We start from the raw sequence: 22379 nt of genomic DNA, 5'->3' as shown, positions 1-22379 counted from the left end.
ATGAAACTAAGTAGCTGCCAAATTCAGGCAGGATCAGTTAAATATTGAGGTTTAATCCACTTTGTGGCTTTTACTTGCTAAATCGTGGAGATTCAACTTTAAAGGAACACTCCACCGTTTTTTCATATTAAAACATGTTATTCGGTCAAGTAAGACGAGTTGATACAGACCTCTTGCGTCTCAATGCGTGCACTCAATCGCCCTGGCGCGCGGCGCCACTTGGCTAGCACTTAGCTTAGCCCAGTTCATTCATTAGGATCCAAACAGATGGACAGTTAGAAGCAACCAAACTCCTCCATGTTTTCCACTTCGACTCGGCGCAGTAATATCATCACTCCTGAAAAATCTTCTCCCCTCAGGAGTGATGATATTACTGCGCCGAGTCGAAGTGCTCCCAAGTGCTATTCCGCCATACATTATAGTTATCCTTTTTATCCGCTTAGAAAAGCACCACGTTTTATTTTGTGTCGCCATACTTGGTCGTTTAACTACTCGTGTAGCTGTATTTAAATAGGGAAAACGTGGAGGAGTTTGGTCGCTTCTAACTGTCCATCTGTTTGGATCCTAATGAATGAACTGGGCTAAGCTAAGTGCTAGCCAAGTGGCGCCGCGCGCCAGGGCGATTGAGTGCACGCATTGAGACGCAAGAGGTCTGTATCAACTCGTCTTACTTGACCGAATAACATGTTTTAATATGAAAAAACGGTGGAGTGTTCCTTTAAAGCACCTTCTTCCATTTCCACAAACACATGGAAGAGTGCTGATGCCAAAACCACATCCTTGTTGTGCACTGGCTCATCAGACGGCTGAATTTGAAGGATACTACGTCATCAACTTCCATCAAAGGACTGTCCCAATGTCCAGGATCCTCCGGAGGAGAGAGTCCTTCTTCTGCCCAAATTCCAAGGATGGATGTGTGTATCCCCCGTGGTAATAAGATAAGATAATAAACATCATCTAGATACATTGCCAGTCAGGTTAATTAATGCGTCTCAGTCGGCTAAAGTTATTAATTATTAATTCATATGTACGCGTCAAATGGTGATGTACTATGTGCAAAGTAAATATAGCTATGCCATTCAGAAAGTTATACATTTGTTTATTGTGTTAACAGACCTTCAGTCTGCTATTATCCATTCTCTGAGACAAGTTCCAAGATCGCCTCAAGTTCTCAATTCTGCCACCTTCAAAGAGTTGATATACAAAAAAAAAGTCGAGTCATGGAAATGTGGCTTGGTCCAGGTTTTGGGAGTGCTAGTCAGGAGTCGAGCCGAGTTTATGATCTCAGTCGTTAGTTTCAAGTCTTCTTCAATAAAACATGATGTTCATTTAGTAAATTATGGTCCATTTTAAGAGGGTAGGGTTTAGGGCAGTGACGGAAGTGATGTTACGTAGTGTTGAAGTGAAAGTATAAAGTACTAAAAAAGTCAACCTTAGGACTTTCACCAGCTTGTGCATCAGGTTTTTATGGGACCTATTTAGAACAAAAGGAGTACTTTCTGTGTACCTTTTGGAGTGTTTTGGCTCCGCCCACTAATTTGTTCCCCTCAGCCTCTGTTTCCATACAGGAACTTCTTGAGTTCAAATGTGACAACAGACCAACATGGCAAGTAGTGCTGCCAACTTAGCAACTTTGTCTCTATATTTAGCCACTATTCAGACCCCTCTATCGACTCTTTAAAAAAAAAAAAGCGACTAGCGTCTTTTCCGGTTTTATTGGAGACTTTTGGAGCCTCTTTCCTACTCTTCTTAACGAGTAGCAGGCGCCATCCCAAAGCACTCACAAGTGGCCCAGTCCTCCCGCAGCAGTCTCTCCTAGCTGCAGTCACAGCAGGATTTAACCCCTCAGCGTCCAGTCTGCACCAGTCTGGCAGGTACTTTCTGAGCCGCTACCTGGTGTAGTTGGGTGGATCCTCTCTCCCAAGTAAAGTAAATAAATGTATCTAATGGAAAAGCGCCTCATGTCACTTCCGGTGCTCAAGTTATATTTCTAACACCTTAACTTCCAGCATTTATGTGCAATTATTTTTTACTTTTTAAACTCTTTTCCAATTAAAGTAGTTTTGTCATTTAATCAGAAGGGCCTTTTAAATTAACTTAATTGCTTTGATTTCAGCCACTGAATTGGCTGATAACGACCCTCTCAACCTGCCAGCAGCCGGAGCAGGCTCCTCCTCAAAGTGTTATGGGAATGATTACAGCTGATCTTGACCATTCAACTGTCTGATAACATTCAAAATGGGTGCTTGGTGACGTGATTCACTGCTGCAAGTTGAGTCTATTTAATGTAACTTTTTTTGAACAGAACAGATGGTAAAACAAGACATATACAAGACATATAAAGCATTAAAAGAGAAAGGTTGGCACTAAAAGTTGCCAGATTCGTCTCTTTAAAAAAAGGTCACTGAGCCTAAACCCAGCCCCTTACCTGTGTTGCTGGGCGATCTCTGGCTGCCACGCCGTGACCCCTCAGGCATGGTGCGATGATGTCACAGGAAGTAGAAACCTGGTGAGAGGAAAACCTGGTTAGCTTCAACACTGACTCTGTGTCTCAACATCCCAGTGCAGAACTTCCCCTCTCTTTATGCTTTTCTTCTTCTACATAAAAGCGCAGCAGTGGCACAAAGACTTAACACACACACACACACACAAAAAGAGACTTAACACACACACACACACACACACACACACACAAAGAGTAAAAAAAACTTTTATACATGTCTTTGTTTAACAGCAGAGAAGAAGAGGAGGTCCATATAAAAGAATTCTCTGTGAGGACATATGTAATGTTTGGCTGCAAGACAAGAATGTGGTCTCTTCTGTTAACCACCGGTCTGTGTGTGTGTGTGTGTGTGTGTGTGTGTGTGTGTGTGTGTGTGTGTGTGTGTGTGTGTGTGTGTGTGTGTGTGTTTGTGTGTGTGTGTGTGTGTGTGTGTGTGTGTGTGTTTCCACTGGAGGACAACGGCCTCCTACAAAGTTATTGATACAGTAACACAGATTGACCCAATTAATCCATTGTACGTAAACGAGTGTTTCTGCAGCTGCTGAAGCTCTGAGAGATGTGGGTCAGGTGGGGGGTGTGGTGGTGGGGGTGACTTGGTGACGCGGTTTAAAGGGGCTGTCAGGGGTTGTTGGGGTGTCAGTAATACAAGCCAGATGCAGGTTTGCAGAGATTTGGCCAGATGGAGCCACTGAAAATCTTTACGTTAAGGAATCATGTACTGATAAACTTGTTCTTGTTTTTACACTTATTAACCACTTATGAACCCCTAAACCCACCAGCAGTTTTGAAGTATGTTTTCTTTTTTAAAAAAAAACTGTAACTGTAAAAACAGGAATTATCATCAGACAGATCATCAGTTACAAACGCGTGACCAAAACTTGTGTTAAAATGTTGATATTTGTGTCAGAATCTCTTTATTCTACATGTGTCATTTAAAATAAACATTGCACCAACCAGATCCTGTTAAAAACATTACATTCTTCTCCTCAGACACACTGTGAAGACATGATTGATTCTACTGAGACCAACGGCCATGTGACAAATATTCACTGAAAATCTGTTTACATAGAACAGAGAGGAGAGGACAGGAGAGGCTGTTTACACAGAGCAGAGAGGAGAGGACAGGAGAGGCTGGAAACATGACATATGTATATGTACTATACGTTGAGAAAAGTGTTTTTTTTCACAAAGACATTTGAGTTGTTCCTACTTCTAGCCATGATTGTGCTGATTCCATAGAGCTGCAGGAATTCATATATATATTATATATTGCAGTGAAAAAATAGGCTAAATTGAGTAAAATGTGAAAGGTGTTCTATATAAATAAAGTCCCTTTTGTATTGCATGTCTGTGACAGTGCAAGCTCTGGTGTCGCTCTTCACCCACCCACCACCTCGACCTCCAGCTCTCTACATAAAGAACACACTTCTCTATGCATTGGCACTGAATGTTTCACTCAATGTGAACTGTGAGGTGTGAAATTGTGAAATATAAACATAATTGCGGGAAATGGGACTGACTGTGAACAGGAAACCTCAGGATCTCAGCAGCCGGTGCCTCTGAAGCGCAATGGATATCGCATTGGACTTTTAGTTGAGCAGCAAAGAGGAGGCATTCAAAGGTTGTAGGTTTAAGTCCCACCAGAGCCAAGTTTCATAAATTATGCAGACTGATCTCGCAACAGCAACAAATAATGCTGCTCTGGGATTTCAAACCAGAGCAGCATGGGGGCTTGTTTGGAAACTGTCTGATATTCGTTGAAAAATTCATTAAAATGTCTTTCTGAAAAAAATTTAGGTGAGAAATGAGCCATGCTGCTGATCGATTTGTCCTCATTTGGTGATGGCCTGTGCACATGTACCATCAGGTGCCCAAACAACAAACTAGATCAACAGCAAATGAACTAATTACAGGCAACAATGCAGACGTGAGAGTCTTTTTTTCTCTTTTCTTTATTGCAGTGAAAGTGGAGAGAGTTGCTCAGTGTGTGTACGGGCCTTACCAGAGAAAATATGAATTATGTCTGACGAAAAAGTAAAAGTGAGTCTGAATTAGATTATCTAATCTAATTAGATTAATCTAAATTAGATTAATTGAAAAAAGTGAACCCAATCAATCAAATGTATTAAATCAAAAATCAAAAGTGAAAATGAGAGAGACAGAAAGTGTGTGTGTGTGTGTGTGTGTGCGTGTGTGTGTGTGTGTGTGCGTGTATGCGCGTGTGTGTGTGTGTGTAATTTATCCAACTTCATCATCACCTACCAAGGTATTTCCAGGTGCATCCGCTTCAGACACACTTCATCACACACACACAGACACACACAGACACACACACACATAGCGAGTGGCTGCAGTCCAACACTCTCACTTACATCACAACAGGAGGCTCAGCTGTGTGTGTGTGTGTGTGTGTGTGTGTGTGTGTGTGTGTGTGTGTGTTGTTGAAGCCCTATCTCATGGCCAAGGCAACCAGATAGACTTGTCAACAAACGTCTACATTAAAATGAAACAGATCCGTCAGCTTCCACTTCCACTGAGCTCCACAGTGAAACCGGCCTCGGCTCCCAGTGAGCACGTCAACATTACAGGAGGGCCACATCCAAAGGTCAGAGGTCAGAGGTCCACCCCGTCTACCCCCTCAAAGTTAAGCTCTTTGGTGGATGCAAACAGGGAGTATTATGTTATTGCGAATATTTTTACATTTTCTCAAACTTCAAACTGTTTTGTGTGCGAAATGATCCGTGAGCTGCTCCTGTTTGCAATGAACACATGGACGAACACACAGCTATCACAGGATTACTGAGATACTGAAGAAAACGTAAACATTATCTTTGTATCAATTCCCCTGAGGATTAACTAGAAGTCCAACGCACTATCCATTGTGCCACAGAGCCTCACATAAGAGCAAACTCTGTGGAGGGAGAGAGAGATAAAAATAGCCCGTGTCACCACCAACAGGTCAGACCTAAATACCACATTATAATTACTATATGTTACAATTACCACCTTCAGTGATCACTCATGTCAGGAACACAAAACGGCCTCATGAATCTCATGAGCTTTGAATAGATAAGTCTTCTGGAATGAGCACATGAGAGGTGATACAAAGGCTGAGGGTTTATGTCCCAAAACAGCAGAAGTTTTAAAGTGACACAGTGGCTTCATAAAAGTTATAAAAGTAAAAACAGGAAGTTTTCACACTGTATACTGTTATATACTGATATTCTGAGCATGCTGATTTGCCTTCAGTCAATTCTATCCAGGGTTTGGTGTCCCTGGTGGTCTAGTGGTTAGGATTTGGAGCTCTCACTGCCGCGGCCGGGGTTCGATTCCCGGTCAGGGAATGTGAGTTTTGTGGCGGCAGTAACTCAACTAATGGGGGCAGGGGGGCAGCACCATAAATTGTTGGAAATATGGATTTTACTCTCTGTGATAATTCTGAAGAGCTGGAATGATCTCTTTTTGACTCCCTTTCCTTCTGCCTGTATATAAACTTTTTCAGCAACCTCACCTATATGACCTGATCACTATGAACCCCAAAAGCACAAAAAAACACATAAAATCTCATGCTCTTTTCTAGTTGGCTGGTTTTTGTAGACGTGCTGCAGCAGCAACCAAGTAGCTACAGAGACTTAGTCCTGGTGTTCTGGTGCATAACAATACAGAGTGCAAAGGTCAAGAGATGAACAGAAAATAGAAAAGTTGCAATAGAAAATATGAAAAAAGGAACAAATAGAGATGTTGCAGAAATCTGTCTTTGACTTTGCGTTAAATTACAATCAGATTATAGTCACTAATAACCCAAAGTTATCATTTGGAGATATTAAGTCCAATAAAAATGTCACAAAGAGTCATATCACTATTTGCGTGCCGTTCATAGAAACTGTAGAGAAGGTCAACCAGGTCACACACACACACACACACACACACACAATGGCTGCTGCCCACTGTTCCTGTCTGGGACAAGACAATGTGAGGAGGCCACACTGACCCAGAGAAGGAAACACACACACACAGAGGCTCAGGGTAAGCAAACACAGTGATGGGGAGTGTGATCTTCCAGTAGTTCTGCTAAGAGAAGAGACACACTGACGCCCTTCTTTGTGTGTGTGGGTGTTCTCTACAACAACAATACTGTTGTTGAAGTGTTTCAGTGTGACAAGACACAGCATTTCTGAAATTAGTATTAATGATTAATATATTAATATTGTATAAACTAATATGCTTTATAACTGTAACATACTTAATATTTAAATATATGTGTCTTTTAAAATGTTTTGGTCAATCATAGCTCTCCCTTCTTTTTTCTTCCGTGACACATTCATGTAAGCACACTATGTAGGCCAGTACACTGTGTGTGGTCCCATTGTGTGTGTGTGTGTGTGTGTGTGTGTGTGTGTGTGTGTGTGTGTGTTCAAAAGAGAAATACAGTGTTTTGCTTATATACAAAGACACACACACACACAGACACACACACACACACACACACACACACACACACACACACACACACACACACACACACACACAGTGAGTGACAGTTGGTCTGAGCACTAACACAGCCTTGTGGCTCTGTGGCGCAATGGATAGAGCATTCAACTGCTAACAAAGTACTAATGCAGTAATTCAAAGGTTGTGGGTTTGAGTCTCACCAAAGTCGATTGTTATTCAGCCTCCATGAAAGCCAATTGTGCATCTGTTTAAAATACAAAGCAATAAATCATTAAGTGAAAGATTGTCTGGCCCAGCATGTAAAGATTTGCAGCAAAGCTCTCAGATACAACAGATACAATCATGACTTATGTAACAGAAAAACGGATGTTAAATCAGTGTTGTGAAAGTTCTCCTGAGGGAAACATGAACTCTGAGACAGAGAGACCTCTGACCTCAGTCTGTTAACAGCTAAATACGGTTCTCTTTCTGTTTGCACTAGTTTGTAGTAGCGTTTATTCCAGTTCAGTTCTGTTTGAAACAGGACAATAACATCTTTTACGTGACCTGATAAAGACGAGGGCCATATAATCTTATAATAAATGTTTGTCTGGGAACGTGCTGACATCACTAAAAAGAAGCAATGATACTTGTAGCAAATTCATTTTGTCTTCTTCTGAATATTATCCTTAGTTTATTTTGTTCAGACAAGGGAAAGTAGGAGATGTTTTTTTACCTGACATGTTTCGACTGACAACTTCAGTCTTCTTCAGAGGTGTCAGCTGATCGATGTGACGTGTCTTTAGTGGAGTTCCATCTGGTACCCACCGCAAACATAATATACAGGATATACGGAACACCCAAAATACATAAAAAAGACCACCCACTCCGCCCCATAGTCGACAGCATAGGATCCGTCACATATAACCTCTCAAAAGCTCTAGTTGAACTCATCAAACCACTACTCAGATTAACAGACCACCACTGCAAGAACTCCAAGCAACTGGCACAAGAAATCAAGAACATAACAATAGCCAAAGACGAGATCCTCATTTCACATGATGTCATATCGTTATTCACAAAAACCCTTGTTGACGTCACTTTCATCATCATCATCATCAGAAATTTATTGAGTAGTTTAGCTAATAAACCGGGATGAAGGAACATACATGCTCTCACACCCCTAGGACGCTCTACTGCAAGGACCAGCGGGCGGCGGGGGGCGTGGTCAACCTGATAGACCTGCCAGTTGTCAGGTTGACCACGCCCCATGAGGAACTCCACAAAAGACACGTCACAGCGATCAGCTGACACCTCTGAAGAAGACTGAAGTTGTCAGTCGAAACATGTCAGGTAAAAAAACATCTCCTACTTTCCCTTGTCTGAACAAAAGAAACTAAGGATAAGAATCAATGATCAAACAGGCTGGAAATGAGGTTAGAAAAATGAACCATAACACCCATCTGAGCTTTTTTGCAAAAACACTTTGTAATAACGTTTGAAGTATTGTTTTAACATATTTTCACAGCTTTTATAGTAACAGGGAACCACACCATCAGACCATTATCAACCTGTGACTTTAGATTTAATCATTTAAAAAAAACTTCATCTAAAAATTTAAGTTAGTTTTTGTTTTCTTAGATCTTTCTGGAGCTGTTTCATCATCTTTCTTCTGCAGCTGTGAGCAACATCTTTACTCCTTTGTGCATTGCTTTGTGGGACAATGGTGTCCAGCGACAGCCGACTCAACAATGGGCCATATTCAGTCGTCTCTCTGGCTGTTTTCATTGTACTTCGCTTTGTCATTTTTTCCACAGTGAACACTCAAAATGTGCTCTGAATTGTGCGTAGTGTGTCTTTGTGACACAACATACAACTGTTGACTAAATGTGCTCCTTCAGAGGTTTAGCTCCAACCAAAAGCTGAGGATTTTTTCTACAGATTTCAACGACAAAGCAGTTCCTTTCGTATAATCCACAACCTTTCAATCACTTCATTTGTGTTTTCTTAGAAGTCCAATGCGCTGTCCATTGTGCCACAGAGCCACAAAGCCATGGGAATGTTCACAGCCTTAAATCTGAGCTATCCCAATCCAAATCCTAAAGTTTGAAGGTTTACCACTGTAATGTAAAGGACGACTCTGTTGGGACTTGGACCCACAAACTTTGAATTACTTTCTTGAAGTTCTCTAGAAGTCCAATGCGCTGTCCATTGTAAAATAGAGCCACTATACCAGCGACAATCACAAATTATACACAAAGCAAAAAGGGATTCATTAATTGAACAGATCAGGACTCTCGTGGGACTTGAAGAAAAAAGTTACGATTTCTGTAGCAGAATTCTTCATTTATATATTGTTAAAACAGCAGAACTTTCCATCTAAACACTGTAACTGTCCAATTAAATCACACTTCTGCATGTAAAGTTTCACTATCTTGGGTCTCAAACTCATAACCTTGGAAATACTTCTTTTTAGTTTAACTTGAAGTCAAACACTATCCATTGCACGACAGGGGCACATAACTATGGGGTAGTTCAGAGCCTGAAAGTTGACCTACAGTGGAACCAGGAATCTAAAGATTACAGGTCCACTGCCGATCTGAACCAGGACTTGAACCAAAAACTTAGCACTTCTGTACCAGAAATCCTCTTTTCCTTCTATGACGCGTCAAATTGTTTGCTGTGAAAAGTCTTAATTCAAGCAGGAATCCTAAAGTCCATTGCCATAATATGAAGGTTGACTCAAACCCACAAACTTTGAATCACTTCTGTACAGTTTATCTAGAAGTGCAACACGCTGTCCATTGTGCCACAGAGCCTCACAAAAACAGAAATAATCACTCACAAAAAATACAAAAAAGCACAAAGGGATTAATTAATTCAACTTTTCAGGAGTCTGGTCAGCCTTGAACCAAAAAAGAAACATCTGTCACCTGTTCCTGAGATATGGTGATGAATAATGGCCAGAAAAGTGTTTATTGCAGATTATTATATAAAAGTAAATTTGACTATAAAATATCATAAATTATTCTATTAGATGTTTGTTTAATATTTTGTCATTATTAGCATATACATTTTCCCTTCCTTAAAAATTCCCTCCTAAGATATAGCATTCACAAGAATGGACAGACAGAAGGTCAACCATAATGTCTCCGGCCTCGGCTGTCGGCTGTGTGGAGGCACTAAAATAGACAAACGTGCAAATATTTAAATGCACCATTGTGTATGTCATTAGAGTAAAGTCTAAATAAAACTGCAGCCTATTATTATTTTGTGTTCTATTTTATTCTATTGTCCTGTGTTGTATTGTGGGAATCCTCTCAGTGGACAGTGAAACAATCAATGTGAGACTCTTTAAATCTGTCATCAGCTTCTGCAGAAAAAAGACCGTAAAAATGCACAGGCTCAGTGTGTGTGTGTTTGGAAATTCCCTCTACATATTTGTGTGTGTGTGTCTCAAATTATCGGAAAGAAACAGAATGACAGAGACAAGAAGTTTTTATGGGAAGACTGGAATGAGAGAGGGGGAGCAGTGATTCATGATGGGAATGTACGGAGACAGTCAGAGGTGTCAAACAAAGAGACACACCTGAACCAAACTCTAATCGCACACCTGGTTTAAACCACTAACACAAGAAACACAATAGAGCATTGTTTCTACAGATCTCAATAATTAAGCTGTTCCTTTGGCCCTTAATAACTGTCACTAATGATTGACTCTGATGGGACTCGAAACCCACAACCTTTGAATCACTTCATTTGTGCTCACTTAGAAGTCCAATGTACTGTCCATTGAATCACAGAGCCACAGAATTACAGGTAACTTGCCAGCCTTAAACCTGACCCATAGTGGAACCTAGGAATTCTAAGACTGTAATACAGAGGATGACTCTGGTGGGACTCAAACCAACAACCTTTGAATTGCTTCTGGAAAGTTTATCTAGAAGTCTCTCACTGAAGAGAACTCACTGTCCATTGTGCCACAGAGCCAGAATTTGCAGAGAATTAATCACAAATAATACAAAAATGGAGGAAGGACTTAATTAACTGAAGAAATCCGGACTCTTATGGGATTTGACCCAAAAACTTAGCATTTCTTGAACAGAAATCTTCTTTTCCTTCTATGACGTGTCAAATGTTTGCTGTGAAAAAGGCCTTAATTAAAGCAGGAATCCTTAAGTTTAAAGGTCCACTGCCATAATGTAAAGGACGACTCTGGTGGGACTCAAACCCCCAACCTTTGAATTACTTCTCTGAAGTTTATCTAGAAGTCCAATGCACTGTCCATTGTGCCACAGAGCCTCATGTCACAGATCACACTAACGCTCGCTTTTCCTACGATGAGGTGTCAAATTGTTTGATGTCTTAATTTAAGCAAGAATCCTAAAGGTTAAATGTTCGCTGCTAAAATGCAAAGAACACCTCTGGTGGGACTCAAACCAACAACCTTTGAATCAAATCATGATTAAGAGCATCTAACGACAAAGGTTGACAGAATGCTGCTTATTTTACCACAAGGCGATTTCTTAAAACTGAAAGTTCAAAGGGTCGTTATACCTTTGATGAAGACCTCTAAAGCTTGACTCTGGTGGGCCTCGGACCCACAACCTTTGAATTACTTTCTGAAGACCAACTAGAAGTCCATTGCGCCACAGAGCCACACAGACACGCAATCTTGTTGTTGATTTTTCTTCAGACATGCAAATTAATTGAAACATGCGTTTGGAAATATAACTAAACAAATGTTTCTCTCTTCAGGCCGGCTTTTTTATTTGAAGCACATCCAAATTCTGCTGTGCGTGTGTGTGTGTGTGTGTGTGTGTAATGAGCATGTATATTTATTGTATGTTTCCATGCATTTATATTTGTGTGTGTGTGTGTGTGTGTGTGTGTGTGTGTGTGTGTGTTGTTTATGTTGTTTACTGCGTTGCTCTGAGGTTGGAAACACTGCGGTATACATCTGTCGCCTGAGCCACACACATACACATACACACGCGCTGCTGTACGTCACAGTAGAGCCTCTGTTGAACCTCAGATGATGCTAAATTGTCGGACTAATTATTATAAACGAAAAACACTGGTCGCTGAGGAAACGATCCTCCCACATCCCATAATTATCCTGCATGGGCGCGATATTAAAACTGCTTTCAAATACTTGAGATAGTTGGGGTGCGTTTGATTTCTGTTTGCCTGTGAATTCAATGGCTCCCTGTGTTTTTAAAAAGCTTCTCAGTCGATACAGAGCAGAGGCAGGAGGACTCAGAGCGCTGATAAAAACCTAAAACCCTCGGCGTTCATGTGTAACATACATGGGCAGAAAGTGTGGAGGGTCAGTGCTGCATTTAACTTTGACAAGATTTAACTTTAGCAAGATTTTAACCCACAAACTTTCAACCATCTCCCCTTTTATTAATCAGAATTCCAATGTGCTACACATTGCGCCGCCTCAAACATAAGTATTGTCATAGGAAACTATGAGAAACTGCCATAGGTCTTTGACGGCTCTGTCACTTTTAGTTAATGTCCAAAAAAGTAATTGAAAGGTTATGGGTTCAAGTTCCACCAGAGTCGATATTAAGAGATGGTCAAATCAGGTACTGACGGTATCCTGTCCTATGAATTTCAGGTTGAGCTATGGTAAGATGGTAAGATAGGCGGAACTCACATCCTTAGAATTACTTGTTTTGTGTTAAAATAGAAGTACAGCACTGTCCATTACACCACAGAGGCACACAATTGTAATAACTGTGTAAGTTCACAGCCTTAAATTTGACCTGCAGTCGAACCAGGAATCTAAACTTTAAAGGTCCACTGCCATAATATAAAGGACAACTCTGGTGGCACTTGAACCCACAACCTTTAAATTACTTCTCTAACGTTTATCTTGAGGTCCAATGCGCTGTCCATTGTGCCACAGAGCCTCATGTCAGGAATAATCAATCCTTTTTTAATACAAAACAAGGAGAAAGGGAGTAATTTATTGAACAAATCAGGACTCCAGCGGGACTTGAACCAAAAACTCAGTATTTCTGTACATTGCAGTGCATTGTGCCACAGATAATCAATCACAAATTATACAAAAAAGGAGAAAGGGCTTAATTAATTGAAGAAATTAGGACTCTAGTGGGTCTTGTACCACAACAACAAATTAGCATTTTTGTACCAGTAATCTTATTTTCCTTCTATGACATGTCAAAATGTTTGCTGTTAATAATGTCTAAGTTCAAGGAGGAATCCTAAAGTTTAAAGGTCCACTGCTATAATATAAAGGACGACTCTGGTGGAACTCAAACCCAGAACCTTTGAATTACTTCTGTAAAGTTTATCAAGAAGTCCAATGCTCTGTCAATTGTGCCACAGAGCCTCATGTCAAGAATAATCAATCACAAATAATACAAAAAAAGAGAAAGGGCTTAATCAGCAAATCAATCAATCAATCAATCAAACAAATCAGGACCAGTGGGACTTGAACCAAAAACTTCATTACACCCCAGAGCCACATAATTATGGGTAAATTCACAGCCTTAAACTTGACCTACAGTGGAACCAGGAATCTAAACGTTGAACGTTCAGCGCTCTTATATGAAGGATGACTCTGGTGGGACTCAAACCAACAACCTTTGAATGACTTTTGTGAGGTTCACAAATAATTCAAAAAAGGATAAAGGGATTAATAAATTGTACAAATCAGGACTCTAGTGGGACTTGAACCAAAAACGTAGTATTTCTGTACCAGAAATCTTCTTTTCATTCGATGATGTGTAAAAATCTTTGCTGTGAAAAAGGTCATAATACAAGCAGGAATCCTAAAGTTTAAAGCTCCACTGCCATAATGTAAAAGACAACTCTGGTGGGACTCAAATACACAACCTTTGAATAACTTCTTGAAAGTGTATCTTGTCCAACGTGCTGTCCATTGCTCCACAGAGCCTCTGAAGGCCTTGTGGCCATGCATATTGATGTGGATTTCTAAAGGAAAAAAACTCTAATGGGACTCAAACCCACAACCTTTGAATCATTTCTCTGTTGCTTTACTAGAAATCCTCTGTGCCATGGAGCCAAATGTTCCCACTACCAAAGAAACAGAGGAAAGAAACACAGACAGGGATAGCAGTCTGCTTTGAAGGTGAGCTTGTTTGGACTGATGGAGGAAGAGAAGAGAGGAGGTGTGAAGGAGGAGGAGGAGGCTTCAGTGTCTCCAAACAAACTGAGTCCATGTTGAAAATCTTGCTTCATGTTTATTATTCTGACAAACTTTCTCTGAGTCCTCCCTCTCAGAACAGTTTGACCCTCTCCACTCTGAACTCAGCTCTGTGAGTTTCTCTGCCATTAATCTTGAACAAAACTGGTTTCAAACAAACATGATGACTCTGCTCTGCTTCTGATTGATCTCTACGATCCAAATTTAAGTAAACTTGAAAATAACTTTCCCTGTGTTAACTCGTTTTTTTTTTTTATCTGATAGGAATATAAAAACGGTATGAGAATAAAATTAGAAACAAGCGAGGAATGATGGAAGTTTACACAGACATGGATGGACAACCAGGTGACACAAGTACTTCACACAGACCATAACTAAAACAACTGAGCTGCTTGCAAAGGATTATGGGATACTGAGGACACACCTGTATAAAAACTACAACTCAAGGAATCAACAAATGTGTTCTTTTACAAACAAACTAATAAAAAAGGCATTTTTATTTCACCCTTTATGACTTTACAGGTAATACACAGCTGCCGTGCATAACTCAAAGTTTAAACTTCACACACACACACACACACACACACACACACACACACACACACATATACACAATGCATCAATAAAAAGTCTGTTTGACCCAGTTAAGACAGTTACATGTGTGGGTTTTTTTCTTGACTTGAAGTGTGTTATTAGTAAGATCGATGCTCAGAAGGACTTAGCTGTCAGCCTGCCAAAACACACAGACACACACAGACACAGACACAGACATACACACACACACACACACACACACACACACACACACACACACACACACACACACACACACACAGACATACAGGCATACAATTATAATTCCATTAGTGTTTTTGTTTTTTTTAGGCAGTAATCGAAGGTCCTTATTGGCTAAATCCCCAACGATTCAGCCTACACACAAACACACACTCACTCACCCACACACACACACATATCCTTCAATTAAGTGGTGTGTGATTAGTCATGTCTGGGTGTCAGCCACTGAGAAAAGATGTTCACTCAGTGTGTGTGTGTGTGTGTGTGTGACACCTCTGAAATTTCTATGAACATTAAAGAAACTTATTTTAGTTTCTTAAAACACCCTTGTCCCACTCTTTAAAGGGTACCTGAACACATTACGACATGTTTAAAAAACGACCATCTACAGTTTTTCTCAGCGCTGTCTATAAAGCACAGATGTGTTCATGTATACTGGTGGTGCATTCACTGACATGACGTGTAGTGCAGCTCTTAATGAAATAACAAATGTCAGAATAAAAGGTTATGTCTCCCAAAAACTGTTTTAAAAAAAGTATTCTATGGAACATTTCCACCTTCAAATGAATCCACTTTTTAAATCTTGGTGGTTTTTAGGTCTGTTTATATTATAAATAGGAGGATTTTAGTAATCAGACGTCTGAATCTGAAGTTATCAGAGAAACATGATGAGCAAACGTAAGTGGCAGCTCAGCTCAGCGAACACAACTGGAAAAAAATAGATTTTTTAAATGAAACTGCTTTATTCTGTATTTTTTATCAGTTTACATGAGCAGGTCTGTTTGTTTTGGAGAGTAGGAAACCTCTGGGGATAATTCTGCTCTCAGTTAAAATCTGAACGATGAAGACTGAAGGAACTAACCGAGAGAACTGACTGAAATTTCGGCATTTGTTCATCTTTCTTGCTTTTTTTGACTGAGTGAAGCCTATTGGGACAAAATTACAAATTGCGCATTTCAGAAGTGGGTCAGTAATTCCCTTCAACAGCTGCTTACTGTAGTTTTTATCAAATAAACAGGAGGAAATAGTTAATTTGTTAACTTTTAACTATTGACTATTTTTTTTAACAACAATGGAACTCTGTGTCTCAGAGGAAGAACATATATTAGGCAGTTGTTACAGATGCATTCATTGGTTTGAAAATTACAGAATATCACCAGAGTGAAACTTGTTTTTTCCATGAGAGTTATTACAGATCTGTTATAATCAGTTCCTTATTTCTCGGGCTCTGTGTGTGTGTGTCTCTCTCCATCTCGCTGACATTCCACATTTCTTTGTGTGGGAAGTTTGTTTTTAAAAGAAGTGTTTGAAAGACAAGACGGAGAGAGAAAGTGACACAGAGAGCAAACAGGACGGGATCACGTTCATGTTATCTATCTGCTGTTTGATTTAAAAACATCAGTGTCAATGTCCTTTTACTGAAGTAAAGAGCAGCAACAGTGTCAATGTTTCTGTTACAAGAAAAAGTTAAAAAGACAAAAAATACTGGTATCAAAATGCAGTTAAAGTACCTAAAGTAAATGACTGGATTATGGGCTGGCTGGGCCATATGGTCAAAATCTATCCTGATATAAGTAATTTAATGACAAGATAACATATAAACACTATATAGCACCGTATCAGGCTATTTAATGGGAAAAATAGTCAATATGAAATATGGTATATCTTATTTTTACGAGAGTATTTTCACAAGGATGACATAACGCAGTTCAGTCGTTTTTTAACATTGCAATAGAAAGAATTTAGAAAATGTATATCAAAGAGCTTTTTATATAGTTATATATAGATTATATATCATTATAATTGTTGATGCATTAATCATTCAAACCTTTATTGCAGGCTCCACATACAAGACATTCAATCTTTAAGGATTAATGTGAGAAAAAGGTTTGTTTTTAAATTAAAAATATGCAATTTCACATTATTTCTGGATCATTATCTGTGCACAAACACAAGGAAAAAGCAGATAAAAAAAACTAAACAACAACCAAAAGCTTAAAGACGGAAGAACTCAACACTAGCGTTCATTACTTTGAAGTTTCAGCTATAATCACTTTACATCTTGCTGGACAGTTTCATCAGTAATAGCACATCATAACACATTGTTTATCATTTGTATTGATAATCTGAATCTGCAAAGTAAAAACTATCTTAATGAGTCAAATATGAGTTGAACTGATATGTGGTTGAGTATAAAATAACACAATATTTTAAAACTGTAGTTTATTTACAGACCAATATATAATTACACATGTACTCTGTTAGTGTACTTAAGGGAGTGAAAATCAACAAAAAAGCATTTAGTTCAAATAAAGTACAAGTCTGCATCTAATAACTGATTAAAGATGTTTGAACAGATAACTGAGCTCAGTTCAGTTTAGTTCAGACTGTTTCAAACAGGATTTAAACTAGCAGTAAAAGGTCCTGACAGTGCTCCCAGAAGGCTGAAATGCCCCCTGTAGGCTGCAGCAGTGAGGACAGAACACACTGATGAGTCTGCAGAAAAGTGATTAAAGTGAAAGAGGTTCATCCTCTGAGGAGCAGGAGAGGGATCAGGGAATATAATGCATGCGTCAGGAAGCCAAAGAGAAGATTAATAACCTCATCAGAAGCATCATGATTATAAAAAGATATTAATGTAGTGCATGTGTGTGTGTGTGTGTGTGTGTGTGCGTGTTCATTTACACGTTTCCAAGACAGTACAAAGACACAATGACACATGTGTCCAAACTTGAGCAACATCCACGCACGCACACATGTACGTGCACGTCTGAGAGAAGATTTTTAACAAACATGAAGATGAAAGAAGCTTTTAAATGATCGATACTGCCATCGATTGGATGGCTTTTATTGTGAAAGGGGCTGATAGGATTTTTTTTGTTTCTTTTTTTCTCAGCTGATCAGTGCGACTAACTTCAATTTTATTTATATTTTGTGTGTTTCAGAATTCATTTTGTCTTATTTTGGAGGCATGCCCACTTCAGACCGCAGAGCTTTCATCTCTCATATCTGCTGTTTGTACAAATGCAACTTAAAAACAAGGTAAAAGTGAGTGTAAAGTAAGTGTACCTCGGTGCCGTTGGGGAGCGGAGACATGTACGTCCAGCAGCCGGTGAGTCGCTGCAGACCCGCTGATCGCAGCTCCTCTGGCCGCCTCTCTCTCGCTCTGTCTCCGGTGTTCCTGCTGTGTGACCGGCCGCTCCGGACGCATTGGATCAAACACGCTCAGAGCTTTCAACAACTTTCCTCTCTCAGGCGCTCAAACACGCATAGCCTAGTATTTTCCCCAAAAATAAACCTCTCAGTCCTCCGGTTTCTCCGCTAACCGACTTGGCGAAGTTTTACGCACCAAAAGCACAAAAAGAGAGAAAATCCATCAAACATCTGTCCGGCGAGAACTTCGTGTAACCTCTGCATCCGCTTTCAGCTTCAAAATAAAGTGAAGAAAAGTAGAATAAAAGGTTGGGGCTGGTGAGAAAGTCAGCGTCCCGGTGAAAGATGTGATTTGGTGGTTTGGAGATGAGCTCCGGGCGGCGGAGAGGCGGCTCGACCCTCTGCTGCTGAGAGGAGGAGGAGGAGGAGGAGGAGGAGGAGGAGGAGGAGGAGGTCCAAAAACCATCAGAGAAAGAAGGAAGAGAGAGAGACTTCTGACTGCCGTCCAGCTGTTTACATGACAAAACACTTTCTAAGAAACACTTAGAGTGTTTTTATAATCCTGCAGAAATTGGAGCGCAACGGGAAATGGGACACTATAGATTTTTTTTACAGTATAATTAATAGTCTTCAATGTTAAATTACAGTGATTTCTTTTAAAAACACAACATATTGCTGCATGTAAAATTAAGGCAACTTTCTTTTTTTGTACAGTAAAACTTTATTAATTTCATGTCCAAAAGTGTAACAAGAAATCGCAAAGAAACAGATAAAAAATGCACTTTTTAACTTTTTTAAACAGAAAAATGTTTAAAAATAAAATAAAACGAGGGGGGAGGGGGATAGTAAAAAGCCTGGCAGCAAAAGTCGCCGTACATATATATATATATATATATATATATATATATATATATATATATCTGTCCCTCTGAGCCAGCAGTGTGATGGTGAAGTCAGACTTTTACATCTCAAACATCCAACATCAACACATCTGGAGATACAGGAAGGGGAGGAGAAACTGTCAACAATATCTTAATAATTACACACACACACACACACACACACACACACACAGAAACTAATGAGTGACAACAGACAATAAACAGAGGCCGTCCTCATGGCAACCACAGGTGGAAATATCAAGGCAGCTCACAGAAGAAAAATTACTCTCCACTTTTTAACTGTATCGTGTTTGTCGTTAAACACACCGCCAAAATATCTGTACATATATTGAAATATTTATATAAATAGTGTGTGTGTGTGTGTGTGTGTGTGAGTGTGTGTGTCTGTCTGTGTGGGTTATGTTTAGTTTCCTTAAGACTACGCTACAAAACCACTTCTCTCAGGCTACGTTCAGACTGCAAGTAAAAGTGGCTCCAATCTGATTATTTTGCTCATAATGTGACTCTGATCAGATTTCTTTTATGACAGTCAGTACATTTACATGACACTTGAAAAAAATGAATTATTGCCATAATCCCACTACAACTGGACAACTGAAGTGCATGTAAACGTGTGAGTCCGACTAATGTTGCAGTACACCAACTCTGATTAAGACACCCAAATAATGCGATTGGAATACGATTTTCGCCAGCATGTATGACAAGATAACGCATGCAACCCCACCCCTTGCGCTGGCATATGACCCTGGAACAAAAACATCCAAGAATGCCGGTTGCAGTAGAAGACTCGTTACTCGGTACGTTACTCGTTATCTGCACAACGAGTAATGTGTACATTATGTATGAAATGAACAGAGCTGTACAATAATCCATCTTGTTGTTCTTGTTGTTCAAAAATGCGGCTTTTCCGCCTTTCTCCACTTTTCATCATGACGTAACAGGTGAACAGAAATGGGGCCGTATTAACCCGCTGAAACGACGCATATCGCCACCTAGTGTTGAGGAGGAGGACACGTTCCCGTCAGTTATTCCATTTTTCAGTTGCATGTAAACTGGGACAAGGACAGAAGTCCGATAAGACGCCAAAAAGAATTTCAATCAGCTCAATTAAACTGCATGTAAACGCACCTATTGTGAACAGCCCACATCACATGGAATCAGACTTTTTCAGATCAGACCTGGGCCTCTTTCATATGTGGTCCTGAATCAGATCCAGGTCTGATGTTTTCAGTCTGAACCGTCACTGTTACGTCACTCTGGAGCGACAACCGTCACAATTACGTGATGTCGGGGGGAATTAAGTCAACATTAGATATTATTCACATCCACCTGCTGTTTCATTCTAAATCAGTTTAAAGTAGGGATGGGTACCTTTCACATTTGAACCGATACGGTACCAATACCCGGCACCTGGGAATCGGTACCGGTACTCAACGGTACCAATTTTCGGTACTTTTGTTTATGTGGTAATAAATGTTAATTTGTTTAATAATAAAATCTAATTTTTTCAATTCAACATATTTATTTCTCAAAATATAAACTTTAAAAAATATATCAAAACAATATAAAATCCAGGATGAGCAGTGCTTTATTGTTGAGTGAACGTGAATTTTGTAACATGAAGGTTGCAGTGTTATCAAAGGATGCAGAGGAGCGCTCTCAGGTGCCAAGTGCACGGAGGAGAAAAAAAAAAAAAGGTTGCAAGTGCACGTGTGATTTGTTGTGATGACGTCGTAGCTGTGTGGCGCAGCACCGGTCAGACAGTATTGTGGGCATAGCATGGTTGGAATAAACAAAGTTGAGTCGGGCTGCTCTGTGCACATATCGAGGATGACGCAGGAGTCCGAGGGATTTAATTTCAGCGAGGCAGTTTGTAGTAAATTGTCAGGTAATATTCCTGAGTTGAAGAGCGGAGTATTAGCGGAGGACCAGAAATGCAGCAGCTAGTTGCTAGCTGCTAATGACTGATCTACAGACGAATGGAGAGAGAGGTCCAATCTGGAGGCAGACAAAGGCCAAGCCCGGATAGAGACATTGGAGAGATAGCAGCTGGCGGCTAGCAGGCCGAGAACCGGCTGTTCGTCTCTGCGCCGGGTTGGAAGAGAGGAGCAGCTAGTGGCCGCGGTGAGCAGACAGGACCAGACGAGGAGGTAAATAAAAAATAGTGCGATCGTCAGCATGCTTGTTAATCAAAGACGTTAAATGAAAACAGGTTGAAATCAATGATCAGTTTAAAGTTAACGCTGTTAAGGTACTGAAACATGGTACCGTTTGATTTTACATGAATCGGTACTCAGTAGTACCGACGGAATTGGGCCGGTACCTATAAAAGTACCGAATTTGGTACCCATCTCGAGTTTAAAGTGATTGAACTTGTTACACCTCTACGCACGCACGCGCACACACACACACACACACACACACACAAATTCTTGACCACATCTGTTCCCTCTGAGCGACCAGTTTCCAAGTCTGCACCAGTCCGAGCTGTATACTGGACAAACACAACGAAAGGTAAACACACACAAACTGATGGAATGCATACACAAACAGAAGCAGATGTAAGCAAGTGTGAACACTAAAAAATAAGGACACACACACACACACACAGAGGGTAAACAGTGGTGGTGAGCTGGCACCGTTCCTGACAGTGTTATTCCAAACGCAGACATTCCTCAACTCACTTTCCTCCCGACAATTACCCTCCGAACCCTGTGTGTGTGTGTGTGTGTGTGTGTAGTTTGGACTGTTTGACTCCAGTGCAGTGTGTCTGAACTCAAACAGGAACCTAAAATCTTTTCTGTATCCTATTCTTTACTTGCTGGTGGAGGTAATTTTCCAGAATAAAACGGTAATGTGAATGATTTTAAAGTCATGCCAGGTTTCCACTGCTCTGGCATCGCTTCACATTCACCGCGGTCGTCTGGTGATTGGAGGGTTTTCTGCCGTGGAATCTTGAAATCCTGTTTACATGCCACTGACCTGCAACATCAAATACATTTTGAATGAATTGTCATGCTCTCTCTGGTTCTCCGGTTCCATATTTTTTGGGAAATTGCATTAAATATTGCTACCTTTTGGCCTTTTCCAGTATCATGCAATAATATTCAGCTGCAGCACAAAATGCAGCTTCCAAAATGAGCGTAAAATTGAATCAACACCTATCTGAACTCAATAGCTGAGATGCAGATTCTCTCATCAAGGTGGCCCTTAACAGGGAACTTAAATATAGTTGGGGGAAATATATATTTTAGCATAATCTTGACTAAAACAACTAGATTTCATGCAAGTACACTTGAATTTCTCAGCTATTCATCAACCACAAGCACATAGCACACTGCTCACTGTGGGCTACTGAGTAATATTTAACTCAACATTCATGTTTCTGTTGTTC

At 40.1% G+C, this 22379-nt stretch overlaps 1 protein-coding gene across 1 annotated transcript in view; it reads right to left on the bottom strand.

Moving 5' to 3' along the window:
• Window positions 1-18421, bottom strand: part of plekhg2 (pleckstrin homology domain containing, family G (with RhoGef domain) member 2) — a 105801-nt gene extending 87380 nt beyond the window's left edge. Inside the window, exons 1-2 of the mRNA XM_059332110.1 lie at window positions 18000-18421; window positions 2429-2506 (exon numbers count right to left, since the gene is read on the bottom strand). Coding sequence (XP_059188093.1) covers window positions 2429-2477 — 49 coding nt within the window. The 5' untranslated portion in view covers window positions 2478-2506; window positions 18000-18421. The remainder of the gene's footprint in view (window positions 1-2428; window positions 2507-17999) is intronic.
• Between the last annotated feature and the right edge of the window lie 3958 nt (window positions 18422-22379).

The sequence above is a fragment of the Centropristis striata genome, chromosome 4 (genome assembly GCF_030273125.1).
Source record: "Centropristis striata isolate RG_2023a ecotype Rhode Island chromosome 4, C.striata_1.0, whole genome shotgun sequence".
Taxonomy (NCBI): Eukaryota; Metazoa; Chordata; class Actinopteri; order Perciformes; family Serranidae; genus Centropristis; species Centropristis striata.
The sequence above is the reverse complement of the archived record's forward strand: the minus strand, read 5'-3'. Positions and strand labels throughout refer to the sequence as shown.